Below are 16,228 nucleotides of genomic sequence, written 5' to 3' on the forward strand. Positions count from 1 at the left end.
CTGCTCTGGTAGGGTATTTTTGTACTACAAAGCTGTAAGAACAGGATGTGCAGGACTTGCTTGCGCTGTCATTATTTACTACGTGACAGTGTACTGCCCAGTTCTCCCAGTGACTTCGTTGATTGATATTTTAAAAAGTAGTGCATTATTTTTAAATAAAAAAAATAAATAAAAAAAAAACCACACACAATACACAGTTTAGATCAGTTACAAGAAAATTTTTTTATTTCATTTTTTTACATAAACTTAATTCCAATTGACACACAAAAGAAAAAACCCCACACACACATTACTCCCGATGTGAACAAAAAAAACCCCCCAAACATAAGAGAACAATTAGAAATAAAGAGACGCACAAGTTGTGCGCCAACAGCCTTAACAGACTTGATACAAAGACCATAAAAGGAATGCCAAACAAGTAATGTGTTTTCATGTAAAAGTTAAAAGTTAAAAAAAGATTATCCTCTCACTGAAACTTATATAAGGTGTCAGATTTACAAGTATTTACAAAACTAGGGAACAAACCTTAGCAGCAAAAAAACAAAACGAAAAAAAAAACGATACCACTGTTCTAGAGAGGTGCATCACAGGATATATTGTATGGACTGTCATGGGGAAACTATCAATTTCGATAACAGGGGACACAAATTGTTTCTAGTTAGGCTGAAAGTTCAATGCATAATTGCCAAGAACTATGGCGTATACATCTACTAAACTAATCAGAGAATAAAAAACTAAATCATAGCACAGCCAACTGTAAGAACAGCTGTTGAGGTAAACATTTTCAAGCACTTCTGTAAACTAAAATTTTATATTAGAAATAAGTAAATTGATTATAGATAAGCAGTAGCCTTTTTTTATTGTTACAGTCTAAAATGGGTATATTTTAGTCTGTGCAGTGCAATTTTATAGCACAATTGCAGTTAGTGGGGAAAATGTTACTGTTCCCATCTTGCAATTTATTCAGCTTTTACATTTCTAGCAATTCAAACACCAACATACACATAACTGTAATTACATAGAGTAAACATATGTAATGTACACAAAACCTTACTCCTTTATATATTTAAAAAAAAAAAAAAAAAAAGAGAAAATAAAGAAGAAAAAGGTTAACTTAGATGAAATTAAGAACAATAAAAAAATAGCCTAGAGGAGCAAGAATATTGCAGTGATGTCCTTTATTTTCCAGGAGATTCCAGTATAAGACAGACACTTATCTTTTGTGCATGGAAATAATTCCTCTCACATTCAGCACACTGTTCAAATCTCTGTTGTCTCTCAATCTAACCCATGCCTTGCAGGAAAAAAACAAAAAAAAACACATCAAGAGAAAGCTTACAATATTTTAAATTGCTTTAAAGCTAGAACTATGACTATAGCAAATAAAATTAGTAATTGTGTTAGTATGATATAAGGTAAAGACATTACATATTGAAATGTATTTTATAATGAATTAACATTTACACATTTGTGATCATGCTTTTGGTTAATACAGCCTGATATACCACAACTCAATGCAACGGCAGCTTTGCCAAGTAGGTATAGCACAAAGTTGAACTGATATCCATCCTGGACATATTTATACACAAATGTGTTTCTCTTAAAAAATTTTATATATATATATATATATATATATATATATATATATATATATATATATATATATATATATATATATATATATATATATATATATATATATATATATATATATATATATATATATATATACACACATATACATATATATATATACATATATATACATATATATATATATATATACATATACATATACACACACACATATACCGTTGTCTCTTATTTGATGGCCCAAAGAGAAGGTCTGGATACTAAACAATCCCTAACAGAAATGAATATTAGTTAAACCCAGAATGGGCAACACGAATGAAGTACACTTGGGCTATTAAGAGTGAAAAAATTAAAATTTCTTAAACTTTGTTTGTTTAAACAACCTTCAATTTAACTTCTATTATCCAGTTTGTTTTCTTCTCTTGTTGAAAAGCATACCTAAGTAGGTTCGAGAGCAGCAATGCACTATTGGAAGCTAGCTGCTGATTGGTGATTGCACACATATGCCTCGTCACTGGCACACCTGATGTGTTTAGCAAGCTCCCACTAGTAAATTGTTGCGCCTTCAACAAAGGATATGTAGAGAATGATGTAAATATGATTAAAAAAATTAAGTTCTTTAAAATTGCACTCTCCTCCTGAATCATGAAAGAAAAACTTTGGGTTTCAGGTCATAAAAAACATAATTTATGTAAGAACTTACCTGATAAATTCATTTCTTTCATATTAGCAAGAGTCCATGAGCTAGTGACGTATGGGATATACATTCCTACCAGGAGGGGCAAAGTTTCCCAAACCTCAAAATGCCTATAAATACACCCCTCACCACACCCACAATTCAGTTTAACGAATAGCCAAGAAGTGGGGTGATAAAAAAGTGCGAAAGCATATAAAATAAGGAATTGGAATAATTGTGCTTTATACAAAATCATAACCACCACAAAAAAAAGGGCGGGCCTCATGGACTCTTGCTAATATGAAAGAAATGAATTTATCAGGTAAGTTCTTACATAAATTATGTTTTCTTTCATGTAATTAGCAAGAGTCCATGAGCTAGTGACGTATGGGATAATGACTACCCAAGATGTGGATCTTTCCACACAAGAGTCACTAGAGAGGGAGGGATAAAATAAAGACAGCCAATTCCTGCTGAAAATAATCCACACCCAAAATAAAGTTTAACGAAAAACATAAGCAGAAGATTCAAACTGAAACCGCTGCCTGAAGTACTTTTCTACCAAAAACTGCTTCAGAAGAAGAAAATACATCAAAATGGTAGAATTTAGTAAAAGTATGCAAAGAGGACCAAGTTGCTGCTTTGCAAATCTGGTCAACCGAAGCTTCATTCCTAAACGCCCAGGAAGTAGAAACTGACCTAGTAGAATGAGCTGTAATTCTCTGAGGAGGAGTTTTACCCGACTCAACATAGGCAAGATGAATTAAAGATTTCAACCAAGATGCCAAAGAAATGGCAGAAGCTTTCTGGCCTTTTCTAGAACCGGAAAAGATAACAAATAGACTAGAAGTCTTACGGAAAGATTTCGTAGCTTCAACATAATATTTCAAAGCTCTAACAACATCCAAAGAATGCAACGATTTCTCCTTAGAATTCTTAGGATTAGGACATAATGAAGGAACCACAATTTCTCTACTAATGTTGTTGGAATTCACAACTTTAGGTAAAAATTCAAAAGAAGTTCGCAACACCGCCTTATCCTGATGAAAAATCAGAAAAGGAGACTCACAAGAAAGAGATAATTCAGAAACTCTTCTGGCAGAAGAGATGGCCAAAAGGAACAAAACTTTCCAAGAAAGTAATTTAATGTCCAATGAATGCATAGGTTCAAACGGAGGAGCTTGAAGAGCTCCCAGAACCAAATTCAAACTCCAAGGAGGAGAAATTGACTTAATGACAGGTTTTATACGAACCAAAGCTTGTACAAAACAATGAATATCAGGAAGAATAGCAATCTTTCTGTGAAAAAGAACAGAAAGAGCAGAGATTTGTCCTTTCAAAGAACTTGCGGACAAACCCTTATCTAAACCATCCTGAAGAAACTGTAAAATTCTCGGTATTCTAAAAGAATGCCAGGAAAAATGATGAGAAAGACACCAAGAAATGTAAGTCTTCCAGACTCTATAATATATCTCTCGAGATACATATTTACAAGCCTGTAACATAGTATTAATCACAGGGTCAGAGAAACCTCTCTGACCAAGAATCAAGCGTTCAATCTCCATACCTTTAAATTTAAGGATTTCAGATCCTGATGGAAAAAAGGACCTTGTGACAGAAGGTCTGGTCTTAACGGAAGAGTCCACGGTTGGCAAGAGGCCATTCGGACAAGATCCGCATACCAAAACCTGTGAGGCCATGCCGGAGCTACCAGCAGAACAAACGAGCATTCCTTCAGAATCTTGGAGATTACTCTTGGAAGAAGAACTAGAGGCGGAAAGATATAGGCAGGATGATACTTCCAAGGAAGTGATAATGCATCCACTGCTTCCGCCTGAGGATCCCGGGATCTGGACAGATACCTGGGAAGTTTCTTGTTTAGATGGGACGCCATCAGATCTATTTCTGGAAGCTCCCACATTTGAACAATCTGAAGAAATACCTCTGGGTGAAGAGACCATTCGCCCGGATGCAACGTTTGGCGACTGAGATAATCCGCTTCCCAATTGTCTATACCTGGGATATGAACCGCAGAGATTAGACAGGAGCTGGATTCCGCCCAAACCAAAATTCGAGATACTTCTTTCATAGCCAGAGGACTGTGAGTCCCTCCTTGATGATTGATGTATGCCACAGTTGTGACATTGTCTGTCTGAAAACAAATGAACGATTCTCTCTTCAGAAGAGGCCAAAACTGAAGAGCTCTGAAAATTGCACGGAGTTCCAAAATATTGATCGGTAATCTCACCTCCTGAGATTCCCAAACTCCCTGTGCCGTCAGAGATCCCCACACAGCTCCCCAACCTGTGAGACTTGCATCTGTTGAAATTACAGTCCAGGTCGGAAGCACAAAAGAAGCCCCCTGAATTAAACGATGGTGATCTGTCCACCATGTTAGAGAGTGTCGAACAATCGGTTTTAAAGATATTAATTGAGATATCTTCGTGTAATCCTTGCACCATTGCTTCAGCATACAGAGCTGAAGAGGTCGCATGTGAAAACGAGCAAAGGGGATCGCGTCCGATGCAGCAGTCATAAGACCTAGAATTTCCATGCATAAGGCTACCGAAGGGAATGATTGTGACTGAAGGTTTCGACAAGCTGCAATCAATTTTAGACGTCTCTTGTCTGTTAAAGACAGAGTCATGGACACTGAATCCATCTGGAAACCCAGAAAGGTTACCCTTGTCTGAGGAATCAAAGAACTTTTTGGTAAATTAATCCTCCAACCATGATCTTGAAGAAACAACACAAGTCGATTCGTATGAGATTCTGCTAAATGTAAAGACTGAGCAAGTACCAAGATATCGTCCAAATAAGGAAATACCACAATAACCTGTTCTCTGATTACAGACAGAAGGGCACCGAGGACCTTTGTAAAAATTCTTCGAGCTGTAGCTAGGCCAATTGGCAGAGCCACAAACTGGTAATGCTTGTCCAGAAAAGAGAATCTCAGGAACTGATAATGATCTGGATGAATCGGAATATGCAGATATGCATCCTGTAAATCTATTGTGGACATATAATTCCCTTGCTGAACAAAAGGCAAGATAGTCCTTACAGTTACCATCTTGAACGTTGGTATCCTTACATAACGATTCAATATTTTTAGATCCAGAACTGGTCTGAAGGAATTCTCCTTCTTTGGTACAATGAAGAGATTTGAATAAAACCCCATCCCCTGTTCCAGAACTGGAACTGGCATAATTACTCCAGTCAACTCTACATCTGAAACACATTTCAGAAATGCTTGAGCTTTTACTGGATTTACTGGGACACGGGAAAGAAAAAATCTCTTTGCAGGAGGTCTCATCTTGAAACCAATTCTGTACCCTTCTGAAACAATGCTCTGAATCCAAAGATTGTGAACAGAATTGATCCAAATTTCCTTGAAAAAACGTAACCTGCCCCCTACCAGCTGAGCTGGAATGAGGCCGCACCTTCATGTGGACTTAGAAGCAGGCTTTGCCTTTCTAGCTGGCTTGGATTTATTCCAGACTGGAGATGGTTTCCAAACTGAAACTGCTCCTGAGGATGAAGGATCAGGCTTTTGTTCTTTGTTGAAACGAAAGGAACGAAAACGATTATTAGCCCTGTTTTTACCCTTAGATTTTTTATCCTGTGGTAAAAAAGTTCCTTTCCCACCAGTAACAGTTGAAATAATGGAATCCAACTGAGAACCAAATAATTTGTTACCCTGGAAAGAAATGGAAAGTAAAGTTGATTTAGAAGCCATATCAGCATTCCAAGTTTTAAGCCATAAAGCTCTTCTAGCTAAAATAGCTAGAGACATAAACCTGACATCAACTCTGATAATATCAAAAATGGCATCACAGATAAAATTATTAGCATGCTGTAGAAGAATAATAACATCATGAGAATCACGATGTGTTACTTGTTGCGCTAAAGTTTCCAACCAAAAAGTTGAAGCTGCAGCAACATCAGCCAAAGATATAGCAGGTCTAAGAAGATTACCTGAACACAGATAAGCTTTTCTTAGAAAGGATTCAATTTTCCTATCTAAAGGATCCTTAAACGAAGTACCATCTGACGTAGGAATAGTAGTACGTTTAGCAAGGGTAGAAATAGCCCCATCAACTTTAGGGATCTTGTCCCAAAATTCTAATCTGTCAGACGGCACAGGATATAATTGCTTAAAACGTTTAGAAGGAGTAAATGAATTACCCAATTTATCCCATTCTTTGGAAATAACTGCAGAAATAGCATTAGGAACAGGAAAAACTTCTGGAATAACCACAGGAGCTTTAAATACCTTAGTATCAAGGGGACCAGAATCCTCTATTTCTAAAGCAATTAGTACTTCTTTAAGTAAAGAACGAATAAATTCCATTTTAAATAAATATGAAGATTTATCAGCATCAACCTCTGAGACAGAATCCTCTGAACCAGAGGAGTCATCAGAATCAGAATGATGATGTTCATTTAAAAATTCATCTGTAGGGAGAGAAGTTTTAAAAAAATTTTTACGTTTACTAGAAGGAGAAATAACAGACATAGCCTTCTTTATGGATTCAGAAACAAAATCTCATATTATCAGGAACATTCTGCACCTTAGATGTTGAAGGAACTGCAACAGGCAATGGTACTTTACTAAAGGAAATATTATCGGCTTTAACAAGTTTGTCATGACAATTAATACAAACAACAGCTGGAGGAATAGCTACCAAAAGTTTACAGCAGATACACTTAGCTTTGGTAGATTCAGCACTAGACAGCGATTTTCCTGTAGTATCTTCTGACTCAGATGCAACGTGAGACATCTTGCAATATGTAAGAGAAAAAACAACATATATATATAAAGCAAAATTGATCAAATTCCTTAAATGACAGTTTCAGGAATGGGAAAAAATGCCAAAGAACAAGCTTCTAGCAACCAGAAACAATGAAAAATGAGACTTAAATAATGTGGAGACAAAAGCGACGCCCATATTTTTTCGCGCCAAATAAGACGCCCACATTATTTGGCGCCCAAATGCTCTTGGCGCCAAAAATGACGCCACATCCGGAACGCCGACATTTTTGGCGCAAAATAACGTCAAAAAATGACGCAACTTCCGGCGACACGTATGACGCCGGAAACGGAAAAAGAATTTTTGCGCCAAAAAAGTCTGCGCCAAGAATGACGCAATAAAATGAAGCATTTTCAGCCCCCGCGAGCCTAACAGCCCACAGGGAAGAGTCAAATTTTTGAAGGTAAGAAAAAATGATTTAAATCAAATGCATTATCCCAAATATGAAACTGACTGTCTGAAATAAGGAAAGTTTGAACATTCTGAGTCAAGGCAAATAAATGTTTGAATACATATATTTATAACTTTATAAACAAAGTGCCCAACCATAGCTTAGAGTGTCACAGAAAATAAGATTTACTTACCCCAGGACACTCATCTACATGTTTGTAGAAAGCCAAACCAGTACTGAAACGAGAATCAGCAGAGGTAATGGTATATATAAGAGTATATCGTCGATCTGAAAAGGGAGGTAAGAGATGAATCTCTACGACCGATAACAGAGAACCTATGAAATAGACCCCGTAGAAGGAGATCACTGCATTCAAATAGGCAATACTCTCCTTACATCCCTCTGACATTCACTGCACGCTGAGAGGAAAACCGGGCTCCAACTTGGTGCGGAGCGCATATCAACGTAGAATCTTAGCACAAACTTACTTCACCACCTCCATCGGAGGCAAAGTTTGTAAAACTGAATTGTGGGTGTGGTGAGGGGTGTATTTATAGGCATTTTGAGGTTTGGGAAACTTTGCCCCTCCTGGTAGGAATGTATATCCCATACGTCACTAGCTCATGGACTCTTGCTAATTACATGAAAGAAATAAAGAGCCAATTCCGCTGAAAAAATTAATCCACAACCCAAATCAAAAGTTTTAATCTTATAATGAAAAAAAACTGAAATTATAAGCAGAAGAATCAAACTGAAACCGCTGCCTGAAGTACTTTTCTACCAAAAACTGCTTCTGAAGAAGAAAAAACATCAAAATGGTAGAATTTAGTAATAGTATGCAAAGAAGACCAAGTTGCTGCTTTGCAAATTTGATCAACAGAAACTTCATTCCTAAAAGCCCAGGAAGTAGAAACTGACCTAGAAGAATGAGCCGTAATCCTCTGAGGCAGGGGAATTACCCGACTCCAAATAAGCATGATGAATCAAAAGCTTTAACCAAGATGCCAAAGAAATGGCAGAAGCCTTCTGACCTTTCCTAGAACCAGAAAAGATAAGACTAGAAGTCTTTCTGAAATCTTTAGTAGCTTCAACATAATATTTCAAAGCTCTTACCACATCCAAAGAATGTAAAGATCTCTCCAGAGAATTCTTAGGATTAGGACACAATGAAGGGACAATAATTTTTCTACTAATGTTGTTGGAATTCACAACCTTAGGTAAAAATGTAAATGAAGTCCGCAAGACCGCCTTATCCTGATGAAATCTCAGAAAAGGAGACTCACAAGAAAGAGCAGATAACTCAGAAACTCTTCTAGCAGAAGAGATGGCCAAAAGAAACAATACTTTCCAAGAAAGTAAATTAATGTCCAAAGAATGCATAGGCTCAAACGGAGGAGCCTGTAAAGCTTTCAAAACCAAATTAAGACTCCAAAGAAGAGAGATTGATTTAATGACAGGCTTAATACGAACCAAAGCCTGTACAAAACAATGAATATCAGGAAGATTAGCAATTTTTCTGTGAAACAGAACAGAAAGAGCAGAGATTTGTCCTTTCAAGGAACTTGCAGACAAACCCTTATCTAAACCATCCTGAAGAAACTGTAAAATTCTAGGAATTCTAAAAGAATGCCAAGAGAATTTATGAGAAGAACACCATGAAATGTAAGTCTTCCAAACTCAAATCTTTCTAGACACAGATTCACGAGCCTGCAACATAGTATTAATCACTGAGTCAGAGAAACCTCTATGACTAAGCGTTCAATCTCCATACCTTCAAATTTAATGATTTGAGATCCTGATGGAAAAAAAGGGCCTTGAGATATAAAGGTCTGGCCTTAACGGAAGTGGCCAAGGTTGGCAAGTGGACATCAGAACAAGATCCGCTTACCAAAACCTGTGTGGCCATTCTGGAGCCAACAGCAGTACAAACTAAGGCTCCATTATGATTTTGGAAATCACTCTTGGAAGAAGAACTAGAGGCGGAAAGATATAAGCAGGTTGATAATTCCAAGGAAGTGTCAATGCATCCACTGCTTCCGCCTGAGGATCCCTGGACCTGGACAGATACCTGGGAAGTTTACTGTTTAGATGAGAAGCCATCAGATCTATTTCTGTTAGCCCCCACATCTGAACAATCTGAAAAAACACATCTGGTTGAAGAGACCACTCTCCCGGATGTAAAGTCTGGCGACTGAGATAATCCGCTTCCCAATTGTCTATACCTGGGATATGAACCGCAGAAATTAGACAGGAGCTGGATTCCGCCCAAGTAAGTATCCGAGATACTTCTTTCATAGCTTGAGGACTGTGAGTCCCACCTTGATGATTGACATATGCCACGGTTGTGACATTGTCTGAAAACAAATAAACAGTTCTCTCTTCAGAAGAAGCCAAAACTTAAGAGCTCTGAGAATCGAGCGGAGTTCAAAAATATTGATTGGTAATCTCGCCTCTTGAGATTTCCAAACCCCCTGCGCTGTCAGAGATCACCAGACAGCTCCCCAACCTGAAAGACTTGCATCTGTTGTGATCACAGTCCAAGTTGGACGAACAAGAGAGGCCCCTCTAACTAAACAATGGTGATCTAACCACCAAGTCAGAGATAGTCTAACATTGGGATTTAAGGATATTAATTGTGATATCCTTGTATAATCCCTGCACCATTGATTCAGCATACAAAGCTGAAGAGGTCTCATGTGAAAACGAGCAAAAGGGATCGCGTCCAAGACCTAAAACCTCCATGCACATAGCTACTGAAGGGAATTATTGAAACTGAAGGGAATTATTGAAACTGAAGGGAATTATTGAAACTGAAGGTTCTGACAAGCTGCAACTAATTTCAGACGTCATGGATACTGAATCTATTTGGAAACCTAAAAAGGTTACCCTTGTCTGAGGAGTCAAAGAACTTTTTGGTAAATTGATCCTCCAACCATGATTTTGAAGGAACACTTGTTGATTCGTGTGAAATTCTGCAGAGCGTAAAGACTGAGCAAGTACCAAGATATTGTCCAAATAAGGAAACACCGCAATACCCCGCTCTCTGATTACAGAAAGTAGGGCACCGAGAACCTTTGAAAAGATCCTTGGAGCTGTCGCTAGGCCAAAAGGAAGAGCAACAAATTGGTAATGCTCGTCTAGAAAAGAGAATCTCAGGAACTGATGGTGATCTGGATGAATCGGAATATGAAGATATGCATCCTGTAAGTCTATTGTGGACATATAATGCCCTTGCTGAACAAAAGGCAGAATAGTCCTTATAGTCACCATTTTGAATGTTGGTATTCTCACATAACGGTTCAAAATTTCTAGATCCAGAACTGGTCTGAAAGAATTCTTCTTCTTTGGGACAATGAACAGATTTTAAAAAACCCCAGACCCCGTTCCTGAACAGGAACTGCCACAATTACCCCAGATACCTCCATGTCTGAAACACTTCAGGAAAGCCTGAGCCTTTTCTGGGTTCACTGGAATGCATGAGAGAAAGAAACTTCTCACAGGCGGTCTTACTTTGAAACCTATTCTGTACCCTTGAGAAACAATGTTCTGAATCCAATGATTTTGGATTGGATTGAATTGATCCAAACAAACATCCTTGAAGAATTATAGTCTGCCCCCTACCAGCTGAGCTGGAATGAGGGCCGCACCTTCATGCGGACTTGGGGGCTAATTTAGATCTTTTAAATGGCTTGGATTTATTCCAGACTGAAGAAGGCTTCCAATTGGAAACCGTTCCCTTAGGGTTTCTGTTCCTTATTTTGTCGAAAGGAACGAAAATGATTAGCAGCCTTAAATTTACCCTTAGATTTTTTTATCCTGAGGCAAAAAAGCTCCCTTCCCCCCAGTGACAGTTGAAATAATTGAATCCAACTGAGAACCAAATAATGTATTACCTTGGAAAGAGAGAGATAGCAACGTTGATTTAGAAGTCATATCAGCATTCCAAGATTTAAGCCATAAAGCTCTTCTAGCTAATATAGCTAAAGACATATCTGACATCAATTCTGATGATATCAAAAATGGCATCACAAATGAAATTATTAGCATGTTGAATTAACTTAACAATGCTATACACATTATGATCTGATACTTGTTGCGCTAAGCTTTCCAACCAAAAAGTTGAAGCAACTGCAACATCAGCCAAAGAAATAGCAGGCCTAAGAAGATGACCTGAACATAAATAAGCCTTCCTTAGAATATCTATATCTATATATAGTTATAGTAAACTCACAATTAACTGGCACCCATGGGGATTGGTAGATTCCGGAAAAGTGTATTTCTGGTTGACAGCTACTATTAAAAATAGGCCTAACTAGTTCTATAACCCAGATTTTACTATAAACGTATGTATTTAAATATTAATACAGTATCAAGTAAATACAGTATTAATATTTAAATACATACAAGGGTTAGAGTAGCAGAAAAGAGTCCTGAGACATCAATTACTGTGCCTGTCTATTGGTCTATCTACAAGATCCGGACTGTTTGTTTGTTATAGAGCACATTTATGTTCTAACAGGTTTACTTTTTTATCCGGTTGCTTGAGAGTTCTGGATGATAGATATATATATACACACACACACAGTACGTACGTACACACACATATATATATATACATACACATACATATATACACACACACACACACACACTATACAACATTTATATCACAAGCTCAAAAAAAATAAAAAAATAAGAACTACTGTTGAATGTTACCTTTAGAAATTCTTCCTGGATAAGATCAAATTTATGCTTCTCATGTACTGCTCTTGCAGTATTTGTTCTATCAAATGGCTCTACAAAAATAAGGAAATCACATGAAATTATGTTGAAAATAAATATGCATAATGTATTGAATGATTAGCATCTTAAAAAATCTTGAAAAACAATGGAACTATTAAAAATTAATCACACCTATAAAGACAAACTATGCTTAACTGAAAATTTTATTTCCATCGAGGGGAGTAGAGTCCACGGCTTCATTCATTACTAGTGGGAAGAACCTGGCCACCAGGAGGAGGCAAAACCACCCCAGCCAAAGGCTTAAATACCTCCCCCACTCCCCTCATCCCCTAGTCATTCTGCAGAGGGAACAAGGAACAGTAGGAGAAACAATAGGGTATAAATGATGCCAGAAGAGAATATTAAATTTAGGTCCACCCATCGGAGATACGGGCGGGGGCCGTGGACTCTCCTCCCCTCGATGGAAATAAAATTATCAGGTAAGCATAATTTATGTCTTCCATCTAAATGGGAGGAGAGTCCACGGCTTCATTCATTACTAGTGGGAACATATACCCAAGCTCTAGAGGACACTGAATGAAACCAGGAGGGTAAAAGGCGGACCCTTAATCTGAGGGCACCACAGACTGTAGAACCTCTCTCCCAAAAACAGCTTCCGCAAAAGCAAAAACGTCAAATTTGTAAAACTTAGTGAAGGTATGCAAGGAGGACCAGGTAGCCGCCCTGCAAATCTGCTCCAGAGGCCTCCTTCTTGTAGGCCCAAGATGAAGCTACCGCTCTAGTGGAAGAGCCGTTATCCTGAGGAGGATCATGTCACGCTGTCTCGTAGGCCAAGCGGATCAGGCTCCTCAGCCAAAAAGACAAAGAAGTAGCTGAAGCCCTCTGACCCCTGCGCTTCCCTGAATACACGACAGAGTAAGTCCTCCACATCTTATGATAGATGCGACGAGTGACTGGCTTTCTTGCCTGAACCAGAGTGTCACATTCTCAAACAAACCCCTTTTAGCCAAGACTAAGCGTTCAATCTCCATGCAGTCAGCCTCAGAGAATCGAGATTTTGATGTAGAAAAGGACCCTTCTCCAGCAGATCCCTGCAAAAGGGTAACCTCCACGGCAGAGAGGATGACATCCCCATCAGATCCGCAAACCACACCATCGGCTATGAAAGAGCAACCAGAATGGAGGACGCTCTCTGCTGCTTTATACGTGCCACTACATGAGGAAGAAGCAGTAACTGAGGAGATATGTACACCAGGCCGACCCCCCAAGGCATCGCCAATGCGTCTATTAGCTCCACCTTGGGGGCCCTTGATCCGTATCAGGGAAGCTTGCAATTCAACCTTGACGCCATGAGATCAACCTCCGCAAACACTTCGGGGTGGAGAGACCATTCTCCCGGATGAAAGGTCTGCCTGCTGAGGAAATCCGCTTCCCAGTTGTCCACACCCGGGATGTGGATCGCAGAGCACTCCAGTATCCGAGACACCTCCCTCATCGCCAGAGAGCTCCTCGTGCCCCCCCTGGTGGTTGATGTAGGCCACCGAGGTGATATTGTCCGTCTGGAACCTGATAAAGCTGAAGTCTTAGATGAGGCCACGCCTCCAGAGCGTTGTAGATCGCTCAAAGCTCCAGAAAATTTAATGGAAGATGACTCGAAGTGAGACCACTTCCCCTGTGCCATCCTGGCAGCCCAAATTGCTCCCCATCCCGCCAGACTCACGTCCGTGGTAACAATCTCAGGAAGGATGCCCCCATGGACAGGTGATCCAGGCGGATCCACCAGGAGAGGGAAATTGAGTCCACGCACCCATGTATATCGGCTGCGACCGTTTCTGAATGATCGCCGTTCCACTGTCAACCTGCACAATTGAAGAGGTCTGAGATGAAACCTGGCGAATGGAATGATGTCCATGCTGGAAACCATGAGCCCAATCATTTCCATGCACTGAGCTACAGATGGCCTCGCTGTAGACTGAAGGGCAAGACAGGTAGACGACATCTTTGAGTGTCGCTTCTCCGTGAGAAAGATCTTCATGGACACAGAGTCTACGATCGTGCCCAAGAACTCCACTCTGGTACTGGGAACCAGAGAACTCTTGAGATTGATCTTCCAACCGGGAGATTGAAGTAACTGCAGCAGGACCCTGGTGTGGACCTCTGCCAGGTGGGATGACGGCGCCTGAACCAGAATGTCGTCCAGGTAGGGCGCCACCGCAATGCCCTGGGGACTGTGTTACTGCTAGAAGAGCCCCCAGCACCTATGTAAAGACTCTCTGGGCTGTCGCCAGACCAAATGGGAGGGCCACAAACTGGAAATGCTGATCCAGAAAGGCAAATCTGAAGAACCTAAGATGGTTCCTGTAAATCGGAACATAAAAGGTAGGCATCCTTCAAGTCTATAGAGGTCATTAGCTGTCACTCTTGAACTAGAGGCAGAATGGATCTGATCGTTTCCATTTTGAACAATGGAACTTGTTTAAACATTTGAGGTCCAGAATTGGGCGGAACATGCCCTCCTTTGGGACCACGAACAAATTGGAGTAATACCCTAGACCCCTTTCTGCCTGGGTGGCAGAAAGGGGCCCAATGGCACTACTGTCAATTAACAGGGAATAAAGTAACTGTAGATAACTAAGAGGAAGTGCGTACAGTATATTCTTCCTAGGTTGTATCTAAGTGGTAGATACTAGGTGATCAACATAGAAAAGCAAAAGGAGATAAGACTCTCCACGGTTGTACACATAGATAGCACTCAAATTCCCTGAATAGTATAATGGTGGATAGAGTTACAAGTGCACTAGATGAGTATTAAAATATAACTTATTGGGACTTTTTTTTAAAAATAAAAGGACAAAACGATTAAAAACACAGGAGTCGTCTTAACACGAATTTGAGCTGCAGGAGGGTTACTAAAAATAAGATCCTTGATTATTGTACACACAGTGTACTCAAGGAATTAGTTAGTCTAGATAATATAGACCCAGGATCAACTATTGATCCATAGATCCTAGACTAAATGACAATATATTGATTATTGAGACACAGAAAGTTGTCATAAATGAATGGATACTATATTGTCAGTTATCAGTATTCAAAGAAAATGATTATGGTATATTGTGGTATACCATGTACATCAACAACTCAGAAATATCTTATCTGGTGTAAATATATATTTTAGTAGCAATGCTTAATAATATTGAGATTAATTATGTATTACTAGATAGTCTACTGGACTTTATTCATTATCCTGTACAATATATCAGTCATAAACAGTTATAGTCTGAGTCTGGAATAGCTAATATTATATTGTAATATTTAGCTTAGGAATAGATATCCTAGAGTCCTGATAGTGATTAGTGAATACTATGATGGTATTAAATTGTACAGTACCAACGTTTAGTCCAGATAAATACAGTTATTAATTGGACATACAATCAGAGTAAATTATATGTACTGTCAATACTAAACTTGTATAGTATTTGATACCTCTGCAATAACCTAGTAATGTTGTTGTATCTTTCTTAAATTAGTCTTGGCTAGTAACAACTATAATATAATGTAAATACATAAAGTGATGTCCGGTACCTTCAGATTGCCTAACTGATTGATACAGGTTAAATTCCACTAGATCATTCACAATATATAATTACTAGGTTAGGTGCTCTTAGCAATGCACTAATAATCACCAAAGTATACTGAGATTAGGTCAGTTATATCATTGTCTTCTAAATAGAAGTAATAACTTTGGTAATCAATTTCTAAAAAGCAGATTAAGTTGCGGATGTTAAACACAAACACACAAATAAAAAAAGTGATTTTGACTATGTCCTATAGAGCTGAGACATCTGATATGTGTCTCTAGTAATCTCTTCACAGTAAGTTGACCGATAACTAAAATAAAGAAAAATTCAACTGTCTGGTTGTAAATAAAATGGCATAAGCCCTGAATGCATATGGGCTTATCCGTTAAGCAACAAAGTAACCTAATTTTAGTAACAATATCTCTCCTGCCTG

The 16,228-nt window shown here is 38.7% G+C and overlaps 1 protein-coding gene across 3 annotated transcripts in view; it reads right to left on the reverse strand.

Moving 5' to 3' along the window:
- Positions 1–203: 203 nt before the first annotated feature.
- The window catches only part of TENT2 (terminal nucleotidyltransferase 2), a 153,710-nt gene continuing 137,685 nt past the window's right edge, over positions 204–16,228 (reverse strand). For all 3 annotated transcript variants that reach the window (XM_053701362.1, XM_053701361.1, XM_053701363.1), the window contains 2 exons: positions 12,188–12,267; positions 204–1,294 (listed from right to left, as the gene is read on the reverse strand). In XM_053701362.1, coding sequence (XP_053557337.1) covers positions 1,214–1,294; positions 12,188–12,267 — 161 coding nt within the window. In that variant the 3' untranslated portion in view covers positions 204–1,213. The remainder of the gene's footprint in view (positions 1,295–12,187; positions 12,268–16,228) is intronic.

This window comes from Bombina bombina, chromosome 2 (assembly GCF_027579735.1).
Source record: "Bombina bombina isolate aBomBom1 chromosome 2, aBomBom1.pri, whole genome shotgun sequence".
Classification (NCBI taxonomy): Eukaryota; Metazoa; Chordata; class Amphibia; order Anura; family Bombinatoridae; genus Bombina; species Bombina bombina.